General features: G+C 39.7%; 1 protein-coding gene across 1 annotated transcript in view; it reads left to right on the forward strand.

The window, feature by feature from the left end:
* Positions 1-24170, forward strand: part of LOC148116651 (arf-GAP with GTPase, ANK repeat and PH domain-containing protein 1-like) — a 1231127-nt gene that overhangs the window by 129320 nt on the left and 1077637 nt on the right. Inside the window, 1 exon segment of the mRNA XM_087887143.1 lies at positions 14555-14689. Within this exon segment, the coding sequence (XP_087743269.1) occupies positions 14555-14689 (135 nt within the window).

Consider the following 24170-nt stretch of genomic DNA (forward strand, 5'->3'; position numbering starts at 1 on the left):
TCCTATTGGTTACCATCTTAAGATCTGCATAATATATAAGTTAAGTATTAATATAGATACATAAATATAAAGATCTCAAAAGTAAATAAGTGTATGAGATTTTGGGAAAGAGTAAAACAAAGAGTAAAAATGACAACCACAGGTTCATCATCGATTACTAAGATAAACAAGAAAATAACATCAAATCAGACAACACTTTTAACACCCCCTGCACAGCAAAGTTCAATTGACACTATGTTAGGGGCAGAGAAAGAAAAGACAACTTCCACCTTTAACATACAAAACACTCAATCGGTGTTAGCAATGATACAAGAAGGAATTAATAAAACACAAGAGTCCATCGCAAACAATCACGAAGAAACAAGAAGGAATCATGAAGATTTGAAGACCGATGTGGGAGAAATAAAAGATAACATCAAGAAAATGGATGATAAGATTGAAAAAATACAGCAGAATATTGTGAAAAATGAGCAAAGGATCCAAAAGATGGAGGTAAAAATGGAACAAACGGATAAGAGAATGGAAATGATGGAACAAAACTAAGTGTCAATTAATTGAGAATTGGAAGAGTCAATTACGTATTTAGAGATGGAGAAAGCGTCTTTCTACCTCAGGTTCCAGAACATAGTGGAAACCAAAGATGAAGACTTAGGAGAATTAATGGCAGGAATATTAGCAGAAGCAACCCAGAGAGACAAAGAAGACATCCGAAGAGACATGGACAAAGTCTATAGAGTCCATACAAATTATGCCCGCAGACATAAATTACCTAAGGAGGTACATATCAGATTTACCAAAAAAACTATAAGAGAAGATGTTTATAAGAAGATGAGAGAAGAGGACTTCCGGTTTGCTTGCCTCCGGTGAAAGACGGTCCCTTTTTAAGGACTGCCAGCCCCGCCGCCTGTAGAGCCGCTTCGAGATCGAGAAGCGGCTTGAAAACTCCGAAATCTGTAGGATTGCAGGAGCAGAGTAGGCAAGGTACAGGTTGAGCCCCTGTGAGCCCCCAGAAAATCGCTACTGGGGGGGAAACAGGCGCGGCTCCCTTTCAAGTTGCTGAGACTCCGGACGGCGTGGGATGACTCTGCCTTCCGCAGAGCAAGCCGGCTGCAGCAAACATTTAAATTGAATGAAACCAACCTCAACAAATAGCAGAAATATCAATTTGAACCCTCAAATCTGGAAATCGCAAGTATTATTGTTTTGGTGACTTTTTGACTTAAGAAAAAGTACGAATGAGTGAAAGTGGTTTGAAAAAAAAATGGCGCCCAGCTGCAGAGTTAACAAGCTGAGAGTGAGAGTGGATTTGTGAAGTTACTTTAATCTGCTACAAAGTTGCGCTGCCTGTAACAAGGAGGAATAGGAGAAGAGGAAAAAAATTCTTTTTTAAAATCTGAGCTTGGTTCAGTCTAGTTTCTATCCCCAATTTGATTAAACCTGGGGGATTTTTTTAGAGGACTTTGTGGTAGTGGAAAAGGAAAAAGGACCTCCTTTTTCAGAAAATCTAATCTACGTGACAGGATGGCTTCAAAGAAGCAGGAAGGAAAGGCAGCGGGGGGGGGATCCCCCACACACAAACATGAACAGCAGCTTCCTCCTGCTCAACAGAGTCAGAAAAAAGACTTTGATTTTGAAAGTTTAAAAGAATTTATTACTCAGGCTCTGGATGATAAATTTCAAAAATCTCAACAGGAAATAGATGATAAATTTCAAAAATCTCAACAGGAAATTATGCAGGAAATTAATGAAATTAAAAATGTGGTGAAGCAGGATTATGGCAAGGTGACTAAAAAAATATCGAATGTGGTGTCTGGCCTGTCAGAAATTATTATTAAAGTGGATTCCAAATTGGAAGAATTTAAATCAGAAGTCAATGTTAAAATTAAGGATACTGACTATAAAATTTCTGATGTTGATGATATAATGCAGAGAGTTGAAAACGAAATTACAATGATGCAATTCAGGGCCATGGAATTTGCTATAAGGCTCAGAGGTATTAAAGAGAATGACAGACAGGACTTGAGACAGATCTGTGCTGATGCTTTGGCTGTGTTATTAAAAATTAATCCTGAAGAGGTTTTTTACAAAATAGACAAAATTTACAGAGTGAATTCCTGGGTGGCCAGACAAAGACAATTGCCTAGAGATGTGGTGATATATTTTACAGATAGAACAATAAGAAATGATATCTTGCAAAAATCTTTTCTTTCCTCCGTGCAAGTGGAGGGAGCTCAAATTGGAGTTTATAAAGAACTACCACCTAAAATGTTAAAAGATAGAAAAGACTTTGGTTTCCTAGTGAATGAACTGAAAAAGCAACAAGTACCATTTCGGTGGGACGCCCCAACTGGTATAATTCTGAAATACAATGGAGAAAGACATCGGTTGAACACTGTTGAGAAGGCGGAATATTTTTACTCTACCGTTCTTAAAGAGAGATCACCATCTCCACGTACATCCACAGTGTTGGAGATTAAGGAGAGTGATAAGAAGCAACCTCAGCAAGAGATGGAAGAACAGTTTAAGCAGGTGGAGCCAGTGGAAACGCAGGGTGCTACAGGAGGTTTTCTGGAGGAGCACCTGTTAGAATCTTCTTCAATTTTGGACCCAGCTCGGATGGATGAAGTCAAAGACCAGCGTATAACTCGTGCAAAATCTAAGCAACTTAAAGAAAAGCAACAACAGGAAAGACAATACAAAAAGGGAGCTAAGAGTACCACACAAGGAGGTGAAGCCATGGGGGGAGCAAAACCGAAGATTTCGGAAGATCTTTGGCTATTGTGCTCGTCGCTTCAAAAAGATGAAGATGACAATTAAGTGTTTATCTTGGAATGTGAATGGGTTGAATTCACCACAGAAAAGGAAGAAGCTATTTACATATTTGAGACAATTTAATAATGATATAATTTGTTTACAAGAAACTCATATTAGAACTCAAGATCAAAAATACTTGATAAATTCAAAATTAGGAACACATTTTATAGCTTCAACTTTGGAAAAAAAGAATGGTGTGGTCATTTATGTAAATAAAAGACTGACAGCTAAAATTATAGAAGCAGATGAAGATGGCAGGTTTATAGCAATTGAACTGTATACAGTAAATGGCCAAATTCTTCTGATTGGAATTTACGCTCCTAACGAACAACAGGACCATTTTTATAAAACTTTACACACTAAAATACTGCAATGGGATTATAGATCTATTCTAATTATGGGAGATTGGAATGGAGTAATTGATTCCAAATTAGATAAAAAGAGTTTGGCGAAATCAAGGATTAGATTACCACAGACTTTTTTTGACATGAAAGAAGATTTGGAATTAAAAGATATCTGGAGAATACATAACCCAAAAGAATTGGACTATACTTTTTTTTCTGACAGACATAGATCCTTCTCTAGGATTGATTTTATTTTGTTATCAGATGATCTACTTGTTAAAACAAAAAGATTTTCCTAAGAACTTTGACCGACCATAGCCCAGTATGGATAGAAATTGAGATGGGTAAGATTGAGAGACGATCATGGAGATTAAATGAAAACTTGTTCAGATATGAAAAAAATATAATAGAACTTAAAAAGCAGCTGAAAGAATTTTTTGAAATAAATTTGAATAAGGGTACCCCGATTGAAATTGTGTGGGATGCGAGTAAAGCATATATGAGAGGGGTACTCATTCATATGAATTCTAACATAGACTGAATCGACAACAGAAAAGATCTGAATTGGAAGCAGAAATAAAGAATAAAGAACAGCTACTTATTAAAAATCCAACAGATGAAAGAATACGTGGAGCTATAAAACTTTTGAAAGATCAATTCCAAATGCTTATGGCGGAACAAGTTGCAACAAATTTACAATATGCAAAGCATAATACATTTTGTAATGCCAATAAACCGGGCAGATGGTTGGCCTATACATTAAGGAAGAAGCAGAGTATACGGACTATTGATAGTATTGATATTGGAGGGAAAGAACTCCTTCAACAAAAATTAATTATTATACCAAATTATATGCTAAAGATGATATGCAGAATGGACTTATAGAAAAATATTTAGATAATAAAAGAGTCACAAAAATTACTAATCAACAAAAGGAAAGAATGAATTATCCTATAACAGAGGAGGAGATAATAGCAGCAATCAAACAACTAAAACAGCCAAAGCTCCTGGAACGGATGGTCTGACTGCAGTGTATTATAAAATTTTGCAAGCAGAGATGGTGGAACAACTTAGAGATCTATTTTGCAACATACAACAAGGGGGTAAAATACCCCCATCATGGAAAACAGCTTATATTTCTTTGATACCAAAAGAGCAAGCAGGTCCCAAAAAACCGGAGAATTATAGACCAATATCTCTTCTGAATAATGATTATAAAATTTACGCAAAAGTATTAGCCAACAGGTTGATGCCAGTAATCCAAGAGGTGATTCATGATGATCAAGCAGGATTTATAGAAGGCAGATATATGAAGGACAATGTAAGGCAAGTAATAGATTTATTGGAATATCTTGAGAAGAATAAACAGATCTCTGCAGTGCTGGTTTTTCTGGATGCGGAGAAGGCCTTTGATAGGGTGGACTGGAATTTTCTATTAAAGACTTTAAGAAAGATGGACTTTGGGGATCAATTTATACAGGCGGTCTCAGCGATTTACCAAGAGCAAAAGGCACCGATTATTATTAATGGAAGTTTGACAACAGATTTTAATATTGAAAAAGGAACAAGACAAGGTTGTCCGTTATCCCCATTGTTATTTATTTTAACACTAGAAGTCTTGTTAAATACGATACGGGACTCTATTATCTTGAAAGGTATAGTGATAAGGCAAGAGGACTATAGAATAAAGGCATTTGCAGATGATCTGGTTGTTACCCTAACACAACCAATGGAATCAATAATCCAGATGAAAGACATTATACAAGACTATGGTATAGTATCAGGTTTTAGACTGAACCAGAAAAAAACTAAGATGATAGTTAAAAATATGACACAAGATCGTAAACACGAACTGGAAAGGAGGGCAGGTTTTGAGATTGTATCAAAGGTTAAATATCTAGGAGTCCAGGTTGCAGAATCAAATATGAAACTGTTTCAAAATAATTATGAAGCGTTGTGGCGAGATGTGCAGAAAGATATGGAGACTTGGAAAAAACTGCAGCTGTCTTTATTTGGAAGAATAGCAGCAGTTAAGATGAATATTTTGCCAAGATTTCTTTTCTTGTTTCAAATGATTCTGGTGCTTAAAAGTGATAAACAATTGAAAGAGTGGCAAAGTGGAGTGAATAAGTTTGTCTGGAACGAGAAAGTGAAATTGAAAATTATGCAAGATGTTCCAGAAAGGGGAGGTCTTAAACTTCCAAACCTACAGTTATATTATGAAGCAGCAGCTTTGACACAAGCAAGCGACTGGTTTGGAAGGAAAAAGACTGGAATATTGAATATAGAAAGTTTTGATCTTGAATTTGGATGGCATGCCTACTTATTTTATGAGAACAAAGTGGATAAAATATTTAAAAGCCATATACTTAGAGACTCTTTGATGAGGGTTTGGAAGAAGCACCGACTCAAATGGGATTACAAAATACCGCTATGGCTGGATCTTGGTCATATTATGTGGAATACAAATATAATGTCACTCGGGGGGGGTTATATAAAGAGGTTCTTTTTACAGATGCGGGCAGATGGCAGTTGAAGACATTAGAGACACTGTTGGATGAAGGGATTAATTTAACTTGGTTACAGTACAATCAACTTCAACTGAGATGGAAAGAGGACCAAAAAACTGATATTATGTTGCATGAGGAAGAATCGGTTAGACATATAAAAGAGAAAGGTCCAATGCATATTAAAAGGCTTTATAATGTTTTGTTAGAAAGGGATTCAGAAACTGAATTGGTTAAAGATTGTATGATTAAGTGGGCACAAAATTTTGCAGAACCAGTGATGTTGGAAACATGGGAAAAAATTTGGGTTCAGAACGTTAAATTCACACAGTCGCAGAATTTGAGGGAAAATTTCTATAAAATGTTTTATAGATGGCATTTAGATCCTAAAAAATTGTCGTGTATGTACCCTAATGTTCAGCCAAAATGTTGGAGATGTGATTGTTTAGATGCTACATATTATCATGTTTGGTGGACTTGTAAGAAAGTTAAGGCTTTTTGTATAAAAATTTGGTGGGTTATGCAGAATGTTTTGAAGAAAAAAATTCAATTTTCTCCACAATTGTTTTTATTGGGTATAGTTAAGGGTTTTACATTGGGTGAAACAAAGTTGATATTGTATATGATAACAGCAGCGAGATTATTGATAGGTAAATACTGGAAAAATGAAGCTTTGCCCACTATCGAGGAATGGACTTTGAAGATGGCCAGTTTTGCAGAGATGGCGAAGATTTCAGCATATCTAAAAGATTGTTCACAAGAGACTTATGAATGGGAATGGAAAAAGTGGATAGATTATTTTTTATTTTATTTTATTTATTTTATTTTGAATTTGTATACCGCCCTTCTCCCTGAGGACTCAGGGCAGTGAACAGCCAAGTAAAAACATCAAGTACAAATATTAAAATACAGTTAAAATATACATATATAAATTTGGCCCCGTTAATTAAAAACAATAAACAAAACACTTAAAAACACTTAAAAAATTAGGCCAGCCCGGCTTGCTGGAAAAGGAAGGTTTTAAGGGCACGGCGGAAGGCACTGAGGTCTTGGATTCTCCTTATCTCTGGAGGCAATTGATTCCAGAGGTTAGGTGCCCCCACAGAGAAGGCCCTCCCCCTGGGGGTCACCAGCCTGCACTGTTTGGCTGATGGCACCCCGAGGAGGCCCTCTCTGTGGGAGCGCACGGGTCGATGGGAGATCGTCGGTGGCAGCAGGTGGTCTCGAAGATAGCTAGGCCCTATGCCATGGAGCGCTTTAAAGGTGATAACCAACACCTTGAAGCGCACCCGGAAGACCACTGGGAGCCAGTGCAGCTCATGCAGGAGCGGTGTTACATGGGAGTGCCATGCTGCTCCCATCACTACCCGCACTGCTGCATTCTGGACCAGTTGGAGCCTCCGGGTGCTCCTCAAGGGGAGCCCCATGTAGAGAGCGTTGCAGTAGTCAAGGCGAGAGGTGACGAGGGCATGAGTGACTGTGCACAACGAATCCCGATCAAGAAAGGGCCGCAACTGGCGGATCAGGCGAACCTGACAAAAGGTCCCCCTGGTTACAGCCGTCAGATGTTCCTCCAAGGACAGCTGCCTATCCAGGAGGACTCCCAGATTGCGAGCCCTCTCAGTGGGGGCCAACGACTCGCCCCCAATAGTCAGTGATGGAGTCAACTGACTATATCGGGATGCCGGGAGCCACAGCCACTCAGTCTTGGAAGGGTTGAGCCTGAGCCTGTTCCTCCCCATCCAGATCCGCACAGCCTCCAGGCACTGGGACATCACTTCAAGGGCATCGTTGGGGTGGCCTGGGGTGGAGATGTACAGCTGGGTGTCATCAGTGTACTGGTGGTATCTCACCCCAAAGCCACGGATGATCTCGCCCAGCGGCTTCACATAAATGTTTAACAGGAGGGGCGAGAGGACCGACCCCTGAGGCACTCCACATATAAGAGGCCTTGAGGTCGACCTCTGCCCCGCTGCCAACACGAACTGCGACCGGTCGGAGAGAAAGGAGGAGAACCACCGTAATACGGTGCCCCCCATCCCCAACTCTTCCAACCGGTGCAGCATGATACCATGGTCGATGGTATCAAAAGCTGCTGAGAGGTCTAACAGGACCAGAACAGAGGAACAACCCCTGTCCCGAGCCCTCCAGAGATCATCAACCAACGCGACCAATGCCGTTTCCGTGCTGTTTCCAGGCCTGAAACCCGACTGGAACGGATCTAGATAGGATGTTTCCTCCAGGAATTGTGGAAACTGTCGCGCGACCACACTCTCAACAACCTTCGCCAGGAAGCGAAGGTTGGAGACAGGACGATAGTTGGCCAATATTGCCAGATCCAGGGACGGCTTCTTGAGGAGAGGCCTCACCACCGCTTCTTTCAAGGCGGCGGGGAAGTGACCCTCACTCAATGAAGCATTGATAACACCCTGGAGCTAGCCTCGTGTAACCTCCCGGGAGGCCAGTACCAACCAGGAGGGACACGGGTCCAGTAAACATGTGGCCGCACTAAGTCTCCCCAAAATCCTGTCCACATCATCAGATTATGTGCAGAACAAATATCAAACCAGGAAGTATCAAATAGCTTTTAATTGAAAATGTTATATTAAGATAGAAACATTTTAACTTTGTCAAGATGAAAAATTATATGGGGGATGGAAGGGTTCAAGTTTTATATAAAGGGGGGTCTTTTTTGATGTGAGCATATTCTGTGGAAGTCCGGGGGGAAGGAAGGGTTAGGGGGGGTTAGGGAGGGTGAGGTTGGGGAGTTTGGGGCGGGTTGAGGGGGGGGAAAATGGGGTGAAAATGTAATTGTAAAACTTTTGCAATAAAAAGAAGATGAGAGAAGAGGCAATTTTATATAAGGGTAAGGAGATAATAGCGCTCAAGCAGGTTACAAGAAGAATAAGGGAACAAAGAAAAAATTATAATTTCCTAACATCACAGCTAAACAAATATAAAATAATGTTCCGCTGGCTGATACCAGAAGATGTATTGATTACCTGGCAAGAAAAGAAATATAAGATCAATAGTTTGGAAAAAGCCCAAGAATTTTTTGATCAGCATTTTGTATTAGAAGAGGAACAGGAAAGCAGAGAAGAACCAGAGAACAAGAGCCAGGAGGAACATCGTACAGAAGAAATGGAAAGAGAGCAAGAAGAGAAGATGGGAAAGAGAAAGAATGGAAAGAGAGGGAGCGAGGGAAAAAACACAAATAATAACAAGAAACACAAGAAGACTAAGGACAACGAATAGATAAGAAATAAGAATGGAATGGGAATTAAAAATGTCCTCAATTAACATAAATGGACTAAATGCACCAACCAAAAGAGCCCACATATTTACAAAACTATAAAAATTAGAGATGGATATAATAAACTTGCAGGAAGTTCACATCAAGAAAGACCATCAGAAATTACTAGAGAATCAAAGACTAGGAACACTATACACCTCACTAGCAAAACAAAAAAAGAGAGGAATCGCAGTATACATTAAGAAACATTTGAAAACAAAACAAATATATACAGATGAAGATGGAAGGGTTTTGATGATAGAGATATAAACAGAATCAAAAACAATATTATTAATATCGATACATGCATCAAACAGAAACCAAAATGAATTTTTCAAAAAAATACACAATATGATTAAAAATTTGGAATATGAGAATATGTGTATTATAGGGGATTTTAATGTGATTACAGACACGAAAAAACACTATCAGAGTAATAAAAAGAACAAAACTAGGAAAAAAACACTCCCAGACATATTCAAAAATATGGCACATGAACTACAATTACAAGATGTATGGAGAGAGGTGAATAAAGAAAAAAAACAGTACACATTCTATTCTAGCCCACATCAATTGTTATCCAGAATAGATATGGCCTGGATGGCTACAGAACTTAGAAAAGACATAAAGGAAATTGAAATATCCCTAAACACCTGGGCAGATCACAGTCCAATAACAGTAATATGGAAAGGCTATCAAAAACAGAAAAGATGGATGATGAACAAAGAAATAATAAAAGATAAAGATTATTCACAAATGATTGCGAAAGAAATGACTACATTTTTCCAGATAAATACAAAAGAGCAAACTTCACTCCAAAACCTGTGGGACACAGCCAAAGCCTATATAAGAGGCCTAACAATCGCATACACGGCAAAGAAAAGAGAACAATATATCAACTGCAAGATGAGGTAGGGGAAACGTACTATAGAAACGAAGATAAAAAACGAATAGTAAAAAATTACTTCCAGAACTTATATAAACAAGAAAAGATCCGGGAAGAAGATATCAAAGAATATTTAAGTAAAACAAACATTCAAGAACTAGAAGAGACACAGAGAGTTACTGAATAAACCAATTACCATGACCGAGCTAATAGAGGCAAGGAAAAAACAAAAGAGCAATAAAACCCCAGGACCGGATGGTATACCAACAGAATTTTACAAAACATGCCAACAACCAATAGATCAAATTCTACTTCAAGTTTTTAATGACGCACTTTTAGAAGCCACAATCCCCAAATCGTGGGCTGAAACCATCATCACACTCATTCCAAAAGAAGAAGCAGATCTCACACAAATCAAAAACTACAGGCCAATATCACTTCTAAACGTAGATTATAAATTATTCACGCTGATTATCACATAGAGACTGAAAAGAATTATTAACGAATATATCCACCCAGACCAGAATGGCTTCATTCCAAGAAGACAAATAAAAAATAATATGAGACTAATAATTGATGTTTTAGAATATTATGAAAAAAATTCGGATAAACAATTGGCATTAATTTTCTTGGACGCGCAGAAGGCTTTTGATAATTTAAATTGGAAATTTTTTATATTACAATTGGAAAACATGAAATTCAGCGATAAATGTTTAAATATGATAAGGAAGATCTACTCCTCTCAAAACGCAAAGATAATGCTAAATGGTGATATGACAGAACAATTTGAAATATCAAAAGGAGTGAGATAGGGATGTCCCTTATCCCCCTTATTGTTTATAATATTGTTAGAAACGTTATTAAATGAAATCAGGAAAGATAAAGAAATAAAAGGATTGAAAATCAAAAAAGAGGAGTACAAACTTCAAGCCTTCTCTGACGATGTGGTTTTCATCCTAGAACAACCAGCATTAACAGGAACCAAATTGCTAGCAAAAATAGAAGAGTATGGAAGAGTGGCTGGACTTAAAATTAATAAACAAAAACAAAGGCATTAACGAAGAATCTTACAAAGCTACAGGAAAAAGAATTAGAAGATAAATTAGGAATACAAATGGTAAAAAAGGTAAAATACTTAGGAATCTGGCTCACCAATAAGGGATCATCACTCAAAGAAGATAATTACGATAAATTGACAAAACAGATAAAAAAGGATTTAGAAACATGGAGCAACTTAGAACTATCATTCCTAGGAAAGATTGCATCTATCAAAATGAACGTATTACACAGAATACTATATTTGCTCCAAGTCATCCCGATAAGGCCAGGAAAAGATTTTTTCAAAGATTTTAATAAAATGATTGCAAACTACATTTGGCAGGGGAAGAAGGCAAGAATTAAAATAAGACATCTTCAAGACACACGAGAGAAAGGAGGATTAGGACTACCAGATTAGAAAATGTATTATAAAGCGACATCATTGATTTGGATAAGAGATTGGATAAAGCTCAAAAATAAAAGAATATTAACATTAGAAGGTTTTGATTTGCAAAGAAGTTGGCACACATTTTTGTGAGAGGGGAGAGACAAACACCATAGATACTTTCAACAACATATTATTAGAGAAGCATTGCTTAAAATGTGGCAAGAGATTAAAAAAGTACACTATGACAAAATTCCAGAATGGCTATCGACCATGGAGGAGCAGATCTATCCCAATGCCATAGATATGGATAAAATGAAAATTTATAAAGATCTCTTGAACAGCAAAGGAGAGTTAAGATCGAGACAAGGACTGAAAGAACAGGGTATAGACATTGATTGGTGGCCATATTTACAGATAGAATCCAGATACAAGACAGACCTGGTGCAATTTGGATTCCAAAAAGAGCCATATGAATTAGACAAAATTTTACAAGGAACAGATAAATTGATAACCAAAACCTATAATTATTTATTAAGATATAAATTAGAAGAAGAAGTGGTCAAAGAAAATATGATAATTTGGGTGAAAAATTTTGGATATAACATTGAATTGGAAAAATGGGAAAAACTATGGAACAGAAATTATAAACTAACAATGTCTATACCCTACAAAGAGAACATATATAAAATGTTCTATAGGTGGCATCTCCCCCCTGCGTGCCTAGCAAAAATGTTTCCGGATACCTCCCCAATTTGTTGGAAGTGCAAATTGCAAAAAGTAACGTATTACCATATGTGGTGGTCTTGTCAGAAGACAAAACAGTTTTGGCAGGCAATTAGGATACAAATAGAAGAAATCACAAACCAGAAATTAGAAATGAAGCCAGAAATTTTCTTATTAGGAATAATCACAAGTCATTACGAAAAAGAAATAAAATATTTAATTATCCACATACTAACGGCAGCAAGGATAGTCTTTGCCCAGAACAGGAAACATGAGGACATACCAACAGAAGATAAAATAATCGCTAAAATTATGGAAAGTTTAGAAATGGACAAATTTACAAAAGAAATACAGGAAAAGGAAGAAACCGATTATTATTTAGTATGGCAGAAATGGTATAACTGGTTGGAGAAAAAGAAAGGAAAATAAAAATAGACACACAAAAGAGTGGTCAAAATACATAGACAAAAATTGGGTACCAATTAAGAAATATAATTAATTAAACATGGAGTTTAAGATACTATTTTGCATGTAAATATATAGATATAGAGACAGGAATATAAATATAGTTTACCGATGTGACAAACTTGGAAAAGAAGTCACAAGACTTGATTTATGTTTATTTGTTGTGTATGTTGTACTGTTGTATATATGTTTGTTTGTACTTTTTAATCAATAAAAATTAAAAAAAAGAAAAGAAAAAAGAAATAACAGACAATTTGTATTGTTGTTGTTAGTTGCGAAGTTGTGTCGGACCATCACAACCCCATGGACAATGTTCCTCCAGGCTTTCCTGTCCTTTACCATCCTCTGGAGTCCATTTAAGCTCATGCCTACTTCTTCAGTGACTCCATCCAGCCACCTCGTTCTCTGTCGTAACCCACTCCAGTATCTTTGCCATGAAAACCCAATGGACAATTTGTATAATATACTATTATACTATATTACACAGAGAGAGAGAGAGAGAGAGAGAGAGAGAGAGAGAGAGAGAGAGAAAGAGAGAGAGAGAGAGAGAGAGAGAGAGAGAGAGAGAGAGAGAGAGAGACTAGGCAACCTATGACCCATTACATCATCGTATTGGAAATATATCTTTACTTAAACAGAACAACAGAATGATCAGAGTTTATCAAAAAGTAATAGGAGTAGGCGCAAACCTCCGATTTTTTGTGGGCTTCCCCATTGAATTTCCATGTGGGAAGCTTGCAAGAAGCACAAGGTTTCCTTCCCTCCTCTTCCTTACCACCACATTGAGTTTATACATCCTGTCAGCCTCCCCGCTGACTTAATTAAAAAGATATAGGTGCCACATGGGTCTGGAAGGGTGCAAAAGGATGCAAGTATTAGAAAAGGTGGCAAGAGTGCATGAGAGGTGTGGTTCAGGTCAGTAGGGGCCAGGAGTCAGGACAGATCTGTAAAGGTACCATTTGAATCAGGAAGGGTGCATGGGAATGCCATTGGGGGTTGGAGAGCGTGCACATGGGTGTGGCGCATATCAGGAAGGGTGTTTGACAGTGCATAAGAAGTGCCACTTGGATTAGGGAAAAGGTACAGAAGTGTCTTGGGTTGTGAGAGAGGTGGCAAGGGGGTCAAGGAGGAGATGTGGGAGTTCAGCACAGGTTGGAAAGGGTATGCAAAGGTGTAGCTTGGGATGCCTTAGGGGGTGTGAGTAGTCAGCATGGCATGAATGCAAAGGGGGTGATGAGACTGTATGGGTGGGGAGATTTACCGAAGTTCCCTGCTGGCTTCCCATTGCTGACATGCTTGCAAAGCTTCCCGCAAGCAAAGATTGCTTGTGAGAAGCTGTCAGGGAAATCACAACTAAGTTTACACTTTTTGCTGGCTTCCCCATTGATTTCATCCCACAGGAATCATAGGTCCCAAATTTTGGATGCATTCTTGTAAGTTAGCCCTTTGAGGTACTTTACCTTATAAGATACTATGCCACTCAATTAAAGGTTACAAACAGACATGAGAATTTTAGTATTTTTAGATTTTTAAAAATTGAGTGCTATTTTCAGAAAAATTGTAAAGTTATATTTTTGCTTTAAAAGTCATATTTTTGTTTAATTGTTCATATTTAAATGATTCTAAGATTATAAATTCTTGCATATTTTATGCTAATAATAATTTAGGTTATAGACATCCTTGCCCTAATGGTGGTAATGATAGTAGTAGTAACCTGGGTTATTTGAGGAACCACTTCTTCTTGATTACATCTGCCCATCCCATCAGGTTGGGTATGTTGCCGCTCCTGTTCGCTACATAGATACACCTGGCAGGACTCAAGAGACCAGCGTCTTCTGCCGCAACACCCACCCTGTAGAACACCTCCCCTGAGGTGAGACTGGTCTCATCCTGGATGTCCTTTCAGATATTGTCAACATTTGACTGTGTCAACAAGCATTTTAGTTGCATTCTGATATATGGGTACTAATTATTGACCACATTTGTTAAGGCAGCCATTTTGTGAGGTATTTTCAGAATTTCAAATGGCCCTGCAAAATAAGGGACATGACTTTTAAGAACTTTCTGAAACAAAAATGCCTTCTGTTTTCTTTACAGATGCTATAAATTCAAATAATCCTCGTGTCATTGATGATATTAGAGCACGGAAACTATCCAATGATTTGAAGAAATGCATCTACTATGAAACGTGCGCTACCTATGGGCTGAATGTGGAGAGAGTCTTTCAGGATGGTAAACTTACTCTTTACTATAATTTGTCCATCTAATTGAAATGCACTGAATCAGAGATACAAATATAAGGAACTGTAACAAGGTTCTAAATTATACAGTATATTCAGAAAGTATTCAGACCCTCTTCATTTTTGTCAGTTTTGTTGTGCTGCAGCCTGATTCTACAGTTGTTTAAATTCATTTTTTCTCATTAATCTACATTCAGTACCGCATAATGACAAAGTGAAAACAGAAGTTTAGAAATATCTGTAAAAAGAAAAAACCTGAAATATATTGGCATCAGTATTCAGACCCTTCAGTACTTTGTTGAAGCACTTTTTGCAGCAATTACAGCCTCAAGTCTTTTTGGGAATGATGTGACAAGCTTTGCTGGATTGGGAGATTGGGGGATTTTCTGCCATTCTTCTTGCAAATCCTCTCAAGCTCAGTCAGGTTGGATGGCGACCATCAGTGGACCCTGGGGAGAGAGAAAAACGGGCCTTCCCCACCACCACCCTAGGCCCTCCGGAGGCAGGAAACAGCCTGTTTCCTTACTTCCAATGGGCCCAGAAGACCCAAAAATTGCCAGAGCTGGGCTCGCATGCCTACTGATATGGCTACGTGTGCCACCTGTCACACGCGTGCCATAGGTTCGCCAGCACGGCTTTATAGTATTGAAGAAATATAAACTCTTATAAATTTAAATTCCTTTAAACCTAGTTAAGTCTGTATTGCTTTTATTTATTTTTTTGTTCTATATATGTAAGAAATATAGAACAAAAAAATAAAAGCAATACAGACTCAACTAGATTTAAAGGAATTTAAATTTATAAGAGTTCAACTAAATAAGTTCAATGTTATCAAAAGGAACACTTTGAAAAAGGTAGCCTATATGTTTTGGCTTATCAACTGTGTAAACTTTTAAACCTTTGTTCTGCAAGTGGCAGTAATGATGGCTATTGGTGCAGTAGCACCCAAGTATTGCTAGAGGAGAGTTTTAGTCTTCTTAGCCTCTCCATTTGTGGAAGGATGGTGAGCTGAGGAGAGGTTCACTTTGACACAGTAGTTGGAAAAGTGCTTTCCAAAATCTAGATTGGAATTGCACACCTCTGTCTGATACGAATGCTGAGACCATGCCATGGTAGCGAAAGATGTGGTCTAGAAAAAGTTGGGCATGCATAAATAACAAAAGTAAGAAGGAGCGGCGTGATTGTAGCAATCCATTGTGTTATACTGAGAGTTACCTAGAGAAAGCATTTGTGCATGTGGTCATGGACCAAGTTTGTCCATTTAAAACAAATTTGCCAAATTTGGATAAACTGAAGTAGACTGTTTTGTGCCAACGAAAAAAAATAACTGCTTCATTGTGTAATATTGCATAGGTAAATATGAAATAAATTCTTGTTTCTTTAATTTGATTTTATGAAAATTGTATTTTACATCTATTTTACCTTTAATCTTATATTTTATATTGTAAAAATTAACAGATTAACAGAGTTGGAAGGGACCTTATAGGTCATCTAGTCCAACCCCCCCACTCCCGCTCAAGCAGGAGACCCTTCACCATTTCTGACAAATGGCAGTCCAATCTTTTCTTGAAAGTCTCAAGTCATGAAGCTCCCACAACTTCCAAAGGCAAGCTGTTCCATTGGTTGATTGTTCTCACTGTCAGAAAGTTCCTCCTCATTTCTAGACTGAATCTCTCCTTGGTCAGTTTCTATCCATTATTCCTTGTCTAGCCTTCAGGTGCTTTGGAAAACAGCTTGACCCCCTCCTCTCTGTGGCAGCCTCTCAAGTATTGGACGACAGCTATCATGTCTCCCCTGGTCCTTCTCTTTATTACACTAGCCATGCCCAGTTCATATAACTGTTCTTCATATGTTTTAGTCTCCAGTCCCCTAATCATCCTGGTTGCTGTCCTCTGCACTTTTTCTAGAGTCTCAACATCTTTTTTATAGTGTGGTGACCGAAACTGGATGCAGTACTCTAGGTGTGGTCTTACTAGGGCTTTATAGAGTGGTATTACTACCTCATTTGATCTTGATTGTATCCCTCTGTTAATGCAATTTAGGATTGTGTTGGCTTTTTTAGCTGCTGCTGCACACTGCTGGCTCATATTTAGTTGATTGTCCACTAAGACTCCCAAGATCCCTCTCACAGTCACTGCTATTAAGCCTGGTTTCCCCCAGTTTATATGTGTGCTTTTGGTTTTTTTTTACCTAAGTGTAAGACTTTACTTTTCTCTACATTGAATTTCATTTTGTTAGATAGGACCCAGTGTTCAAGACTGTTAAAATCAATCTGGATCTTGAATCTATCTTTTAGGGTGTTAGCTATTCCTGCCAGCTTAGTATCATCTGCAAATTTGGTGAGTTTCCCTTCTATTCCATCATCTAAGTCGTTTATGAAGACATTGAAGAGTACTGGGCCTAAGATGGAACCTTGTGGCACCCCACTGCTTATTTGTCTCCATATAGACTTAGACCCATTAAGAACTACTCGTTGAATACGGTTTGTCAACCAGTTGTGAATCCATGTGGTGGTGAAGCTATCTATCCCACTTTTTTCTAGCTTACTAAGAAGTAGTTGTGGTCTACTTTGTTGAATGCCTTGTTGAAGTCTAAATATATTATGTCCACAGTATGTTCACTTATGAAAAGTAGCTCCCTAATAATGCAGAAATCAATACGTTGTGCAGGTATGCTATATCAAGGAGCAAGTCCTCTAACATTTTTATTTTTGTAAATGATATATATATCATACCCATTTTAATAGAAGATTTTACAGTTAGAAGATAAATCTCAAGTGACATTTTCATTAATGCATTTGGTCTTGTGTTAACGAAACTTGATACATATATTACAATGCAGCATTAGTGCAGGTTGCAGTTGTTTCAAGCTTGATTTAAATACAGATATACAGAATGTAATACTAGAAGTGTATTACAAAAAGGGATACGCTGCAGCTGGTTGTATGCTCTGTTAGCCCAAACATAACATGTAGGTGCACCCTGGTACCCTCCAACATTTTTGATTACTTGGAATTTGTAGCACTTTCCTGTCCTTGTATGAAAATGAAAATCAAATGAGTTATGCTGAATTTAGAGTGCAATATACCTCTGTCAAGTAAAAGTGTTATTTATGTCTGTTTACTATATACATGTTCCCCACTACACCTCTTCAGCAAGTATTTAGGGCAGCTTTTCAGATTTAAAAACCTTCTAAATATAGAAAGTTAAAACAGATTAATTCATAAATCAGATGATACAATTATACATATTTACAAAGTTGTAAATCAGGTATTGCTTTTTGTCTGCTTTGGAACAGATCAGGCAGTATAAGTATCTGATTCAGTCTGTATTATGACCTGGATTTGAAGCCCCCCTGAAATCATGTGACCACATTTTGGGCATTTGGCAACATTTATAGCCATTTGCAGTATCTCGCCATCATGTGACCATGATTTACAATGTCTTTTGCCGGAAACCGGTGTTCACTTTCAGTTTCTGGCAAAAAACACCCATTGTGGGAAATGACTACAGCATTCACTTACAACCATCACAAAAATGCAAGTACCTTTGGGGGTCATAAGTGTTTTTGGGATCCAGGGAGGATGCTGCCAAAGAACTAGCTTTGGCAGCAAATTGGCAAATTATTGGTCAGAGAAAAATCTCCCTAGTGTTCAATAGTCATCTTGGAAGAGGAATCTGTTCAACGGTCATCTTGTGGGAAGAGTCCACAGTTATCATGCTGTCTCATTGGATATATGACCATGCCATCAATTTGAAACCTAGACCCAAATCCCAGCTGAAAGACATTATTTCTTTCAATATTTCCTCAAGAGCTAGCCACTTCAAAGCAATTTCTGGACAACAGTATGAAAATCCATTTGCCCTTTCTCCTTTTCCGCACTATTATTTTTTAAACGGAGATAATTCTTATTTGAGATTGGTATGTGACTCTGTGACTTTTGGGTATGAATATCTACTGCATCTTATTTCAGATGCACTGTGTTGAGTTCAGAAGGCATACATGTTCACTAAATTGAACTTGTGGGGAATTTATAATTTGATTTCAATGAAAGGGGGCCATGGTTTCTTTAACAGCTTTTGACACCCACTGTGCTAAATTTGAATACACATTATTGCCCTTTTGGATTAGTTAATAGCTGTATAATTTTCTTCAGATTCATGTTCAATCGTTTTCATTTATTTTAGATAAACATATTTAGTATATGTAAATTTTGATATAAAATATGATATTTTAAGCAAATATAGTTATCTGGATGACATATTTATTGTTTCAGAAGATCATCTTTATATGTGACATCAGAAATGCTTTTAGAATCTTTTAATAAGTATTAGCTCTTTGCTAAACTGAACATGAGGACATTATATGGGTTATCAGATATTTACAGGAATACAAATGAATCCCGCAAAGATACAATTCATTCTCACATGCAAGAACTTGCAAATGTCAAAGATTACCAATTTTTATTAACAATCTTCCACAATCTTCCAGAAGTGTGTGGTTGTAGAATTATTTTGGTGGTAGAAGACTTGTTTATGAAGGTAGTTCATTTTATTCATTTTATAAGTAGGTGTCTACTTATTTAGGGAGATCACACAACTCTACAATAGTGCCACAGTAGATCATGATAAGTAAGTTTTCCAAGGATCTTGCCCAATAATCACAGACACGATAGGCTTTGAGTTCAATGTATTTATTTACTCCATTTCTTTCTATTCAGGTACTCATTTGGAACTGGTCCTGGACTTCTGCGCACAGCCTTATATATGGAGGAGGTGGAGTCAAGGTAAGGAGGGGTTATGGGAAGGGCTAAGTGAGGGAGGAGGGATCAGTGGGTCAGTCTATGCAATGGTGTATACACAGTTAGGCATTTACTCGTAACAAATCCCCCTCTAAATGCCTAACATTCGGGGTTGATTCTGTGCCCGGCATGGTCACCCCTAGTTTTGATGTGAGATATGTGTGTTGCTTGTTTGGTAATGGTTTCGTTAGAATGTCCGCGACTTGCTCAGAGGTTTCACAATGTACGGCCCTAATAAAACCTACATTTGATAACTGCCTGACATGCTTATGCTTGATGTCGATATGTCTGGATCTCTGACCCACTGCTTCTGCGTTGGAGATGTCTATGGCTGCTTTATTGTCCTCGTGGATAGTTATAGGATAAGCCGGTTCGGTCCATATTTCAGAGAGCAGGTCATCGAACCACACTAAATTGTTAGCTGCCTTTGATAGGCAGATGTACTCTGCTTCTGCCGTGGATGTGGCAACCAGGTTCTGTTTGCCAGTATACCAGTGTACCGGGCAGTTATTGATAAGGAACACGTAACCTGATGTGCTTTTCCTGCTCTTGGTATCACCTGCCCAGTCAGCGTCCACATAGCAGGTCAGCGCCGGTTCTTTGGATTTGGATGGTTCAAGGCATAGGTACGCGTCTATGCTATGTTTCAGGTACCTGATTACTCGCTTCACCCCTTCCCAGTGGTATGCCTTGGGTTCACTGACATGTCTGGATAATAAATTAACAGCTAAGCTGATATCGGGCCTTGTCCAATTGGCAATATACAGGAGGGATCCAATGACAGATCTATACAAAGTGTTGTCCTTAAATGACTCCCCCTCTTCGTGCATATGTTTCAAGAAGTCTGTTTGCATGGGGGTTTCGCATGGCTTAGCGTCCCTCATGTTGCATCTATGTATAAGTTCTAATATTTTCTCCTTTTGAGAAACCTTGAACCCGTTCTCTGTTTTCTCGATTTGTACTCCTAGATACTTATTGACTTTCCCTAGGGTCTTGAGTGTGAATTGTTTCCCCAGTTCTCTGGCGAATTTATCGCAATTTTGCTTGTGCTGCCCCATGTACAGGATGTCGTCTACGTAAACGAGTGTGTATTCGATCGATGTGCCCTCCCTCTTGGCGAAGAGGCAGAGGTCTGCTGATGTGGCGGTAAAACCCATGTCCCTGAGTGTTTTGGCTAGGCATTCATACCATCTTTTCCCGGACTGTCTTAAACCGTACAAACTTTTGTTTAGTAGCCAAGTGACTCCCTCTTTCGCGCCTTTCCCTGGGGGTGCCCTGACATATATTTCTTTGTCTAACTTCGCATGGAGGTATGCGGTTTGAACGTCAAATTGGTAGACTTCTAGGCCTAAGATAGATGCAACTACTAGGGCGCTTTTGACACTTTCTGCCCTAACTGTGGGTGAGTAGGTATCCGTGTAGTCGTCTGGATACCTTTGGGCGAACCCCTGAGCTACGAGTCTAGCCTTGTAGAGGGCCTTGTTGTCTTCGAGTTCCTTGATTTTGAAAACCCACTTCGTGCCTATGAGTGTCTTATCGGCTGGGACCTTAGAGGGGGTGTACACGTTTAGTTCGCGCAGGCTAGCCATCTCCCTTTCCATAGCTTGCTCCCACTTATCTCTCTCTACCTGCGGCAGACTAATGATTTCTTCGTATGAGTTGGGTGTTGTTCTATTTGGGTGAATGGACATGACATAATCTTTAAACCTCTTGGGTATTTTGTTTCTGTTGGGTCTGATAGGTCTCATGGGTCTTGTGTCGGTGTCGTGCATGTATTTGGCCTCCTTCTCTGTGACCGTGTCTACCTTGATGATGGGGTGGTCTTCCTTCCACCCCTTGGTGGCTACCTCATGGTGTCTTGGTCTTTGTCTGTCTTGTGTATTTGCTTCTAATGTGATGGGTTTGCTTTCGTCCCTTGATTCATTTGTGTCTTCCTGTCTGATGAGTGTCTCATTGAGGTGTATCTTAGACCAGTTGGCGTTCTCGTGGAACACCGCTGTTCTGGATACAATGAACCTGTTGTCCCTGTCAATGAATCTATAGCCTTTTGTGCCTGGTTCATACCCCATGAACCTTAATCTCCTGGAGACCTTGTCTCCTTTTCGCCTCAGTTGCCTGGGGATGTGCACATCCGCCGTGACTCCAAATATGTGCAGGTGCGCAATCTTTGGTTTTCGGTCGTACATCACCTCATAAGGTGTTTTCCCTATTACGCTAGACCAGAGTCTGTTCAGCGTATAATTTGAGTAGTTGAGAGCTTCCGCCCAGAATGGCTGTCCTAACCCCACATCCTCTAGGGCGCATCTCATCATTGTTTGTAGGACTCCATTCCTCTTCTCTACGACTCCATTTTGGAACGCGGAAAAGGGAGAAGAACTTGTAGTGTATTATCCCGTGCATCTTTGACCAGTTCGAGAATTCCCTCGATAAGAACTCAGACCCCCTATCTGTCATTATTTGCCTTATCTTTGTGTTGTGTTGCGTTTCCACTCTCTTATAAAACTCTTTAAATTTTTGGAATACCTCGTCTTTATGATTAATGGTATACACAAAGCCATAGCGGCTGTAGTCGTCTACTATTGTCAGAAAATATCTCCTTTTGTATTTTATAGAGGGCTTCATGGGGCCCACAATGTCCATATGTACCAGGTGGAAGATAGAATTGGTAGTACGGGTGGCTTTTCTAGGTCTGGGTTTGGTTTTTAACTTAGATGATTTACATATAGAACACTCTAAGTAGCTTTTGCAGTTTTTTATTTTCAAATCACTGGTACATTCTGTCATTTTTTGGATGACTGGGAAGCTGGCATGGCCCAATTTTCTGTGTAGCAAATGGGCGCAGTCATCGTGAATGGGTTTGCCTATTAGCAATTTCCCTCTGTGTGTCGTGTTGCCTTCGGTGGGGTCGTCTTCCCTGCCCCCCTCTGCCTCAACATGTGTGTTGACTCTATTCTCAGTGTTTTCTAGTTGGGCGATAACTTGGGTCTGGTTATTCTTTTTAGGGTGGAGGTATGTTAGCCCTCCATTAATGATTATTTTGCCGATGCTTTCCCTGTCTCTGGTCAGGTAGGCTTCTCCCTCTTTGAAGGTGGTCTCTATGCCCATGTCCTTGCTCAGTTTAAGCGGTGCTAAAATGTTGTGGGGTATTTCGGGTATGAGTAATACCCCCTCTACTTTGCCTATTCCGCTTATGAACGTGTTTCCTCTCCCTGTCACTAGGACCCTGTTTTGATTGGCCACCTTAATGTGGTAGTTTTCCTCTGTGAATGAGGTCAGTATCTTTATGTCATGAGTTGTGTGGTTGGTGGCTCCCGAGTCGATGAGCCATGCTTCTCCTTCTCTGGTTTGTGAGTGTGTGTGTGTGTTCTCCCCAATCCCATACATGGACCCTGGTCGGCTCTCCCTAGAGCTGTCCCTACTTCCCCTTCTGTTCCTTGGGTCGGGGGAGTCTCTGCGCCTGTATCTGTTGTCTGATGGGGATCTATCGGGGAGCCCCGGCTTCCTGCCTTCCCTTTCCCTTTGGTAGGTGTGATTCCTTCCCCTTGAGTTTCTTGGGCAATCCCATTTGTAGTGATTCTTTGAGCGAGGCGGCTGCGGTGGGTCCCGATCCTTGATTGCTGGTCCCTGGGCACGTGAGTAGGCCGGGCGGAGGCCGCATGGGGGTTGAGTAGCAGGTGTGGCCTCTTCCCCTCGGGCCTCCTATGCTTGGTGCTGCGGGTGCTGGGTTCGAGTCCTGCCATCTGCATGATTCAAGCATAGTTGGTGCCCTGCGGTTGTCTTCGTGGGGGTTGGTCATCGTGTGGAGTATCTGGGGGGGGGTGCTATCATCGATGGCCCCCCCGTAGCCCCCTCAGTTCCCGGCGGTGTCTCTGGGGTGCATGTCTGGCGTGAAGGGGTTGCGTGCAGGGCCTATCACGGCTGCTGCGGCCTCGGGTGTCTTTCTGGCTTCGAGCTCGGGAGGTGAGCTCCAGATGCCTTGGTGTGTCCCTTCTGGGGTGCCTTTGGCTGTTCCCCCATTTGTTCTGGGGTTTCTTTCATTTCCTGCCATTGGATTTGAATCCTGGCTCCCTATTGGTCGGTGGCCATCCCAAGATGGCCGCCGGGAGCATGGTGTGAAACTGGAACCGTTTGGGTCTTGGGCCTCTGCCAGGGGGTATCTCTGTCTTACCGGTCTGGCAGCCTCATGGTCTTGCTCCTGGGGGCTCATCACTGCTCCCTGGTCATCTAGAAGGTCCCGGAGCTTCGCGATGAGTTCATCCTTGCTTATGGAGGCTTCTATCATTTTCTGTATGATGTCCTTTAGTTCATCTCTCTTGGGTGATCTGTCTCTGGCGTGCCTGGCTGCACTTTCTTTTGGCCTCACTTTTGTTTTTGCCCCCTTCTTTTGCCCCCTTCTTTTGTTTGTTTGGTCCAGTTCCTCCATCTCTGCCATCAGCCTGGTGGTGGACCTTGTGTTCATCCTTCCTTCCATTTCCGATTTTGGTTCTGTTTATTGGGCATAACCGTCCTCTGCTGCCATTTTGATAAGTAAGTTTTCCAAGGATCTTGCCCAATAATCACAGACACGATAGGCTTTGAGTTCAATGTATTTATTTACTCCATTTCTTTCTATTCAGGTACTCATTTGGAACTGGTCCTGGACTTCTGCGCACAGCCTTATATATGGAGGAGG

The sequence above is a fragment of the Pantherophis guttatus genome, chromosome 1 (assembly GCF_059756535.1).
Source record: "Pantherophis guttatus breed Tessera chromosome 1, ASM5975653v1, whole genome shotgun sequence".
In the NCBI taxonomy this organism is placed as follows: domain Eukaryota; kingdom Metazoa; phylum Chordata; class Lepidosauria; order Squamata; family Colubridae; genus Pantherophis; species Pantherophis guttatus.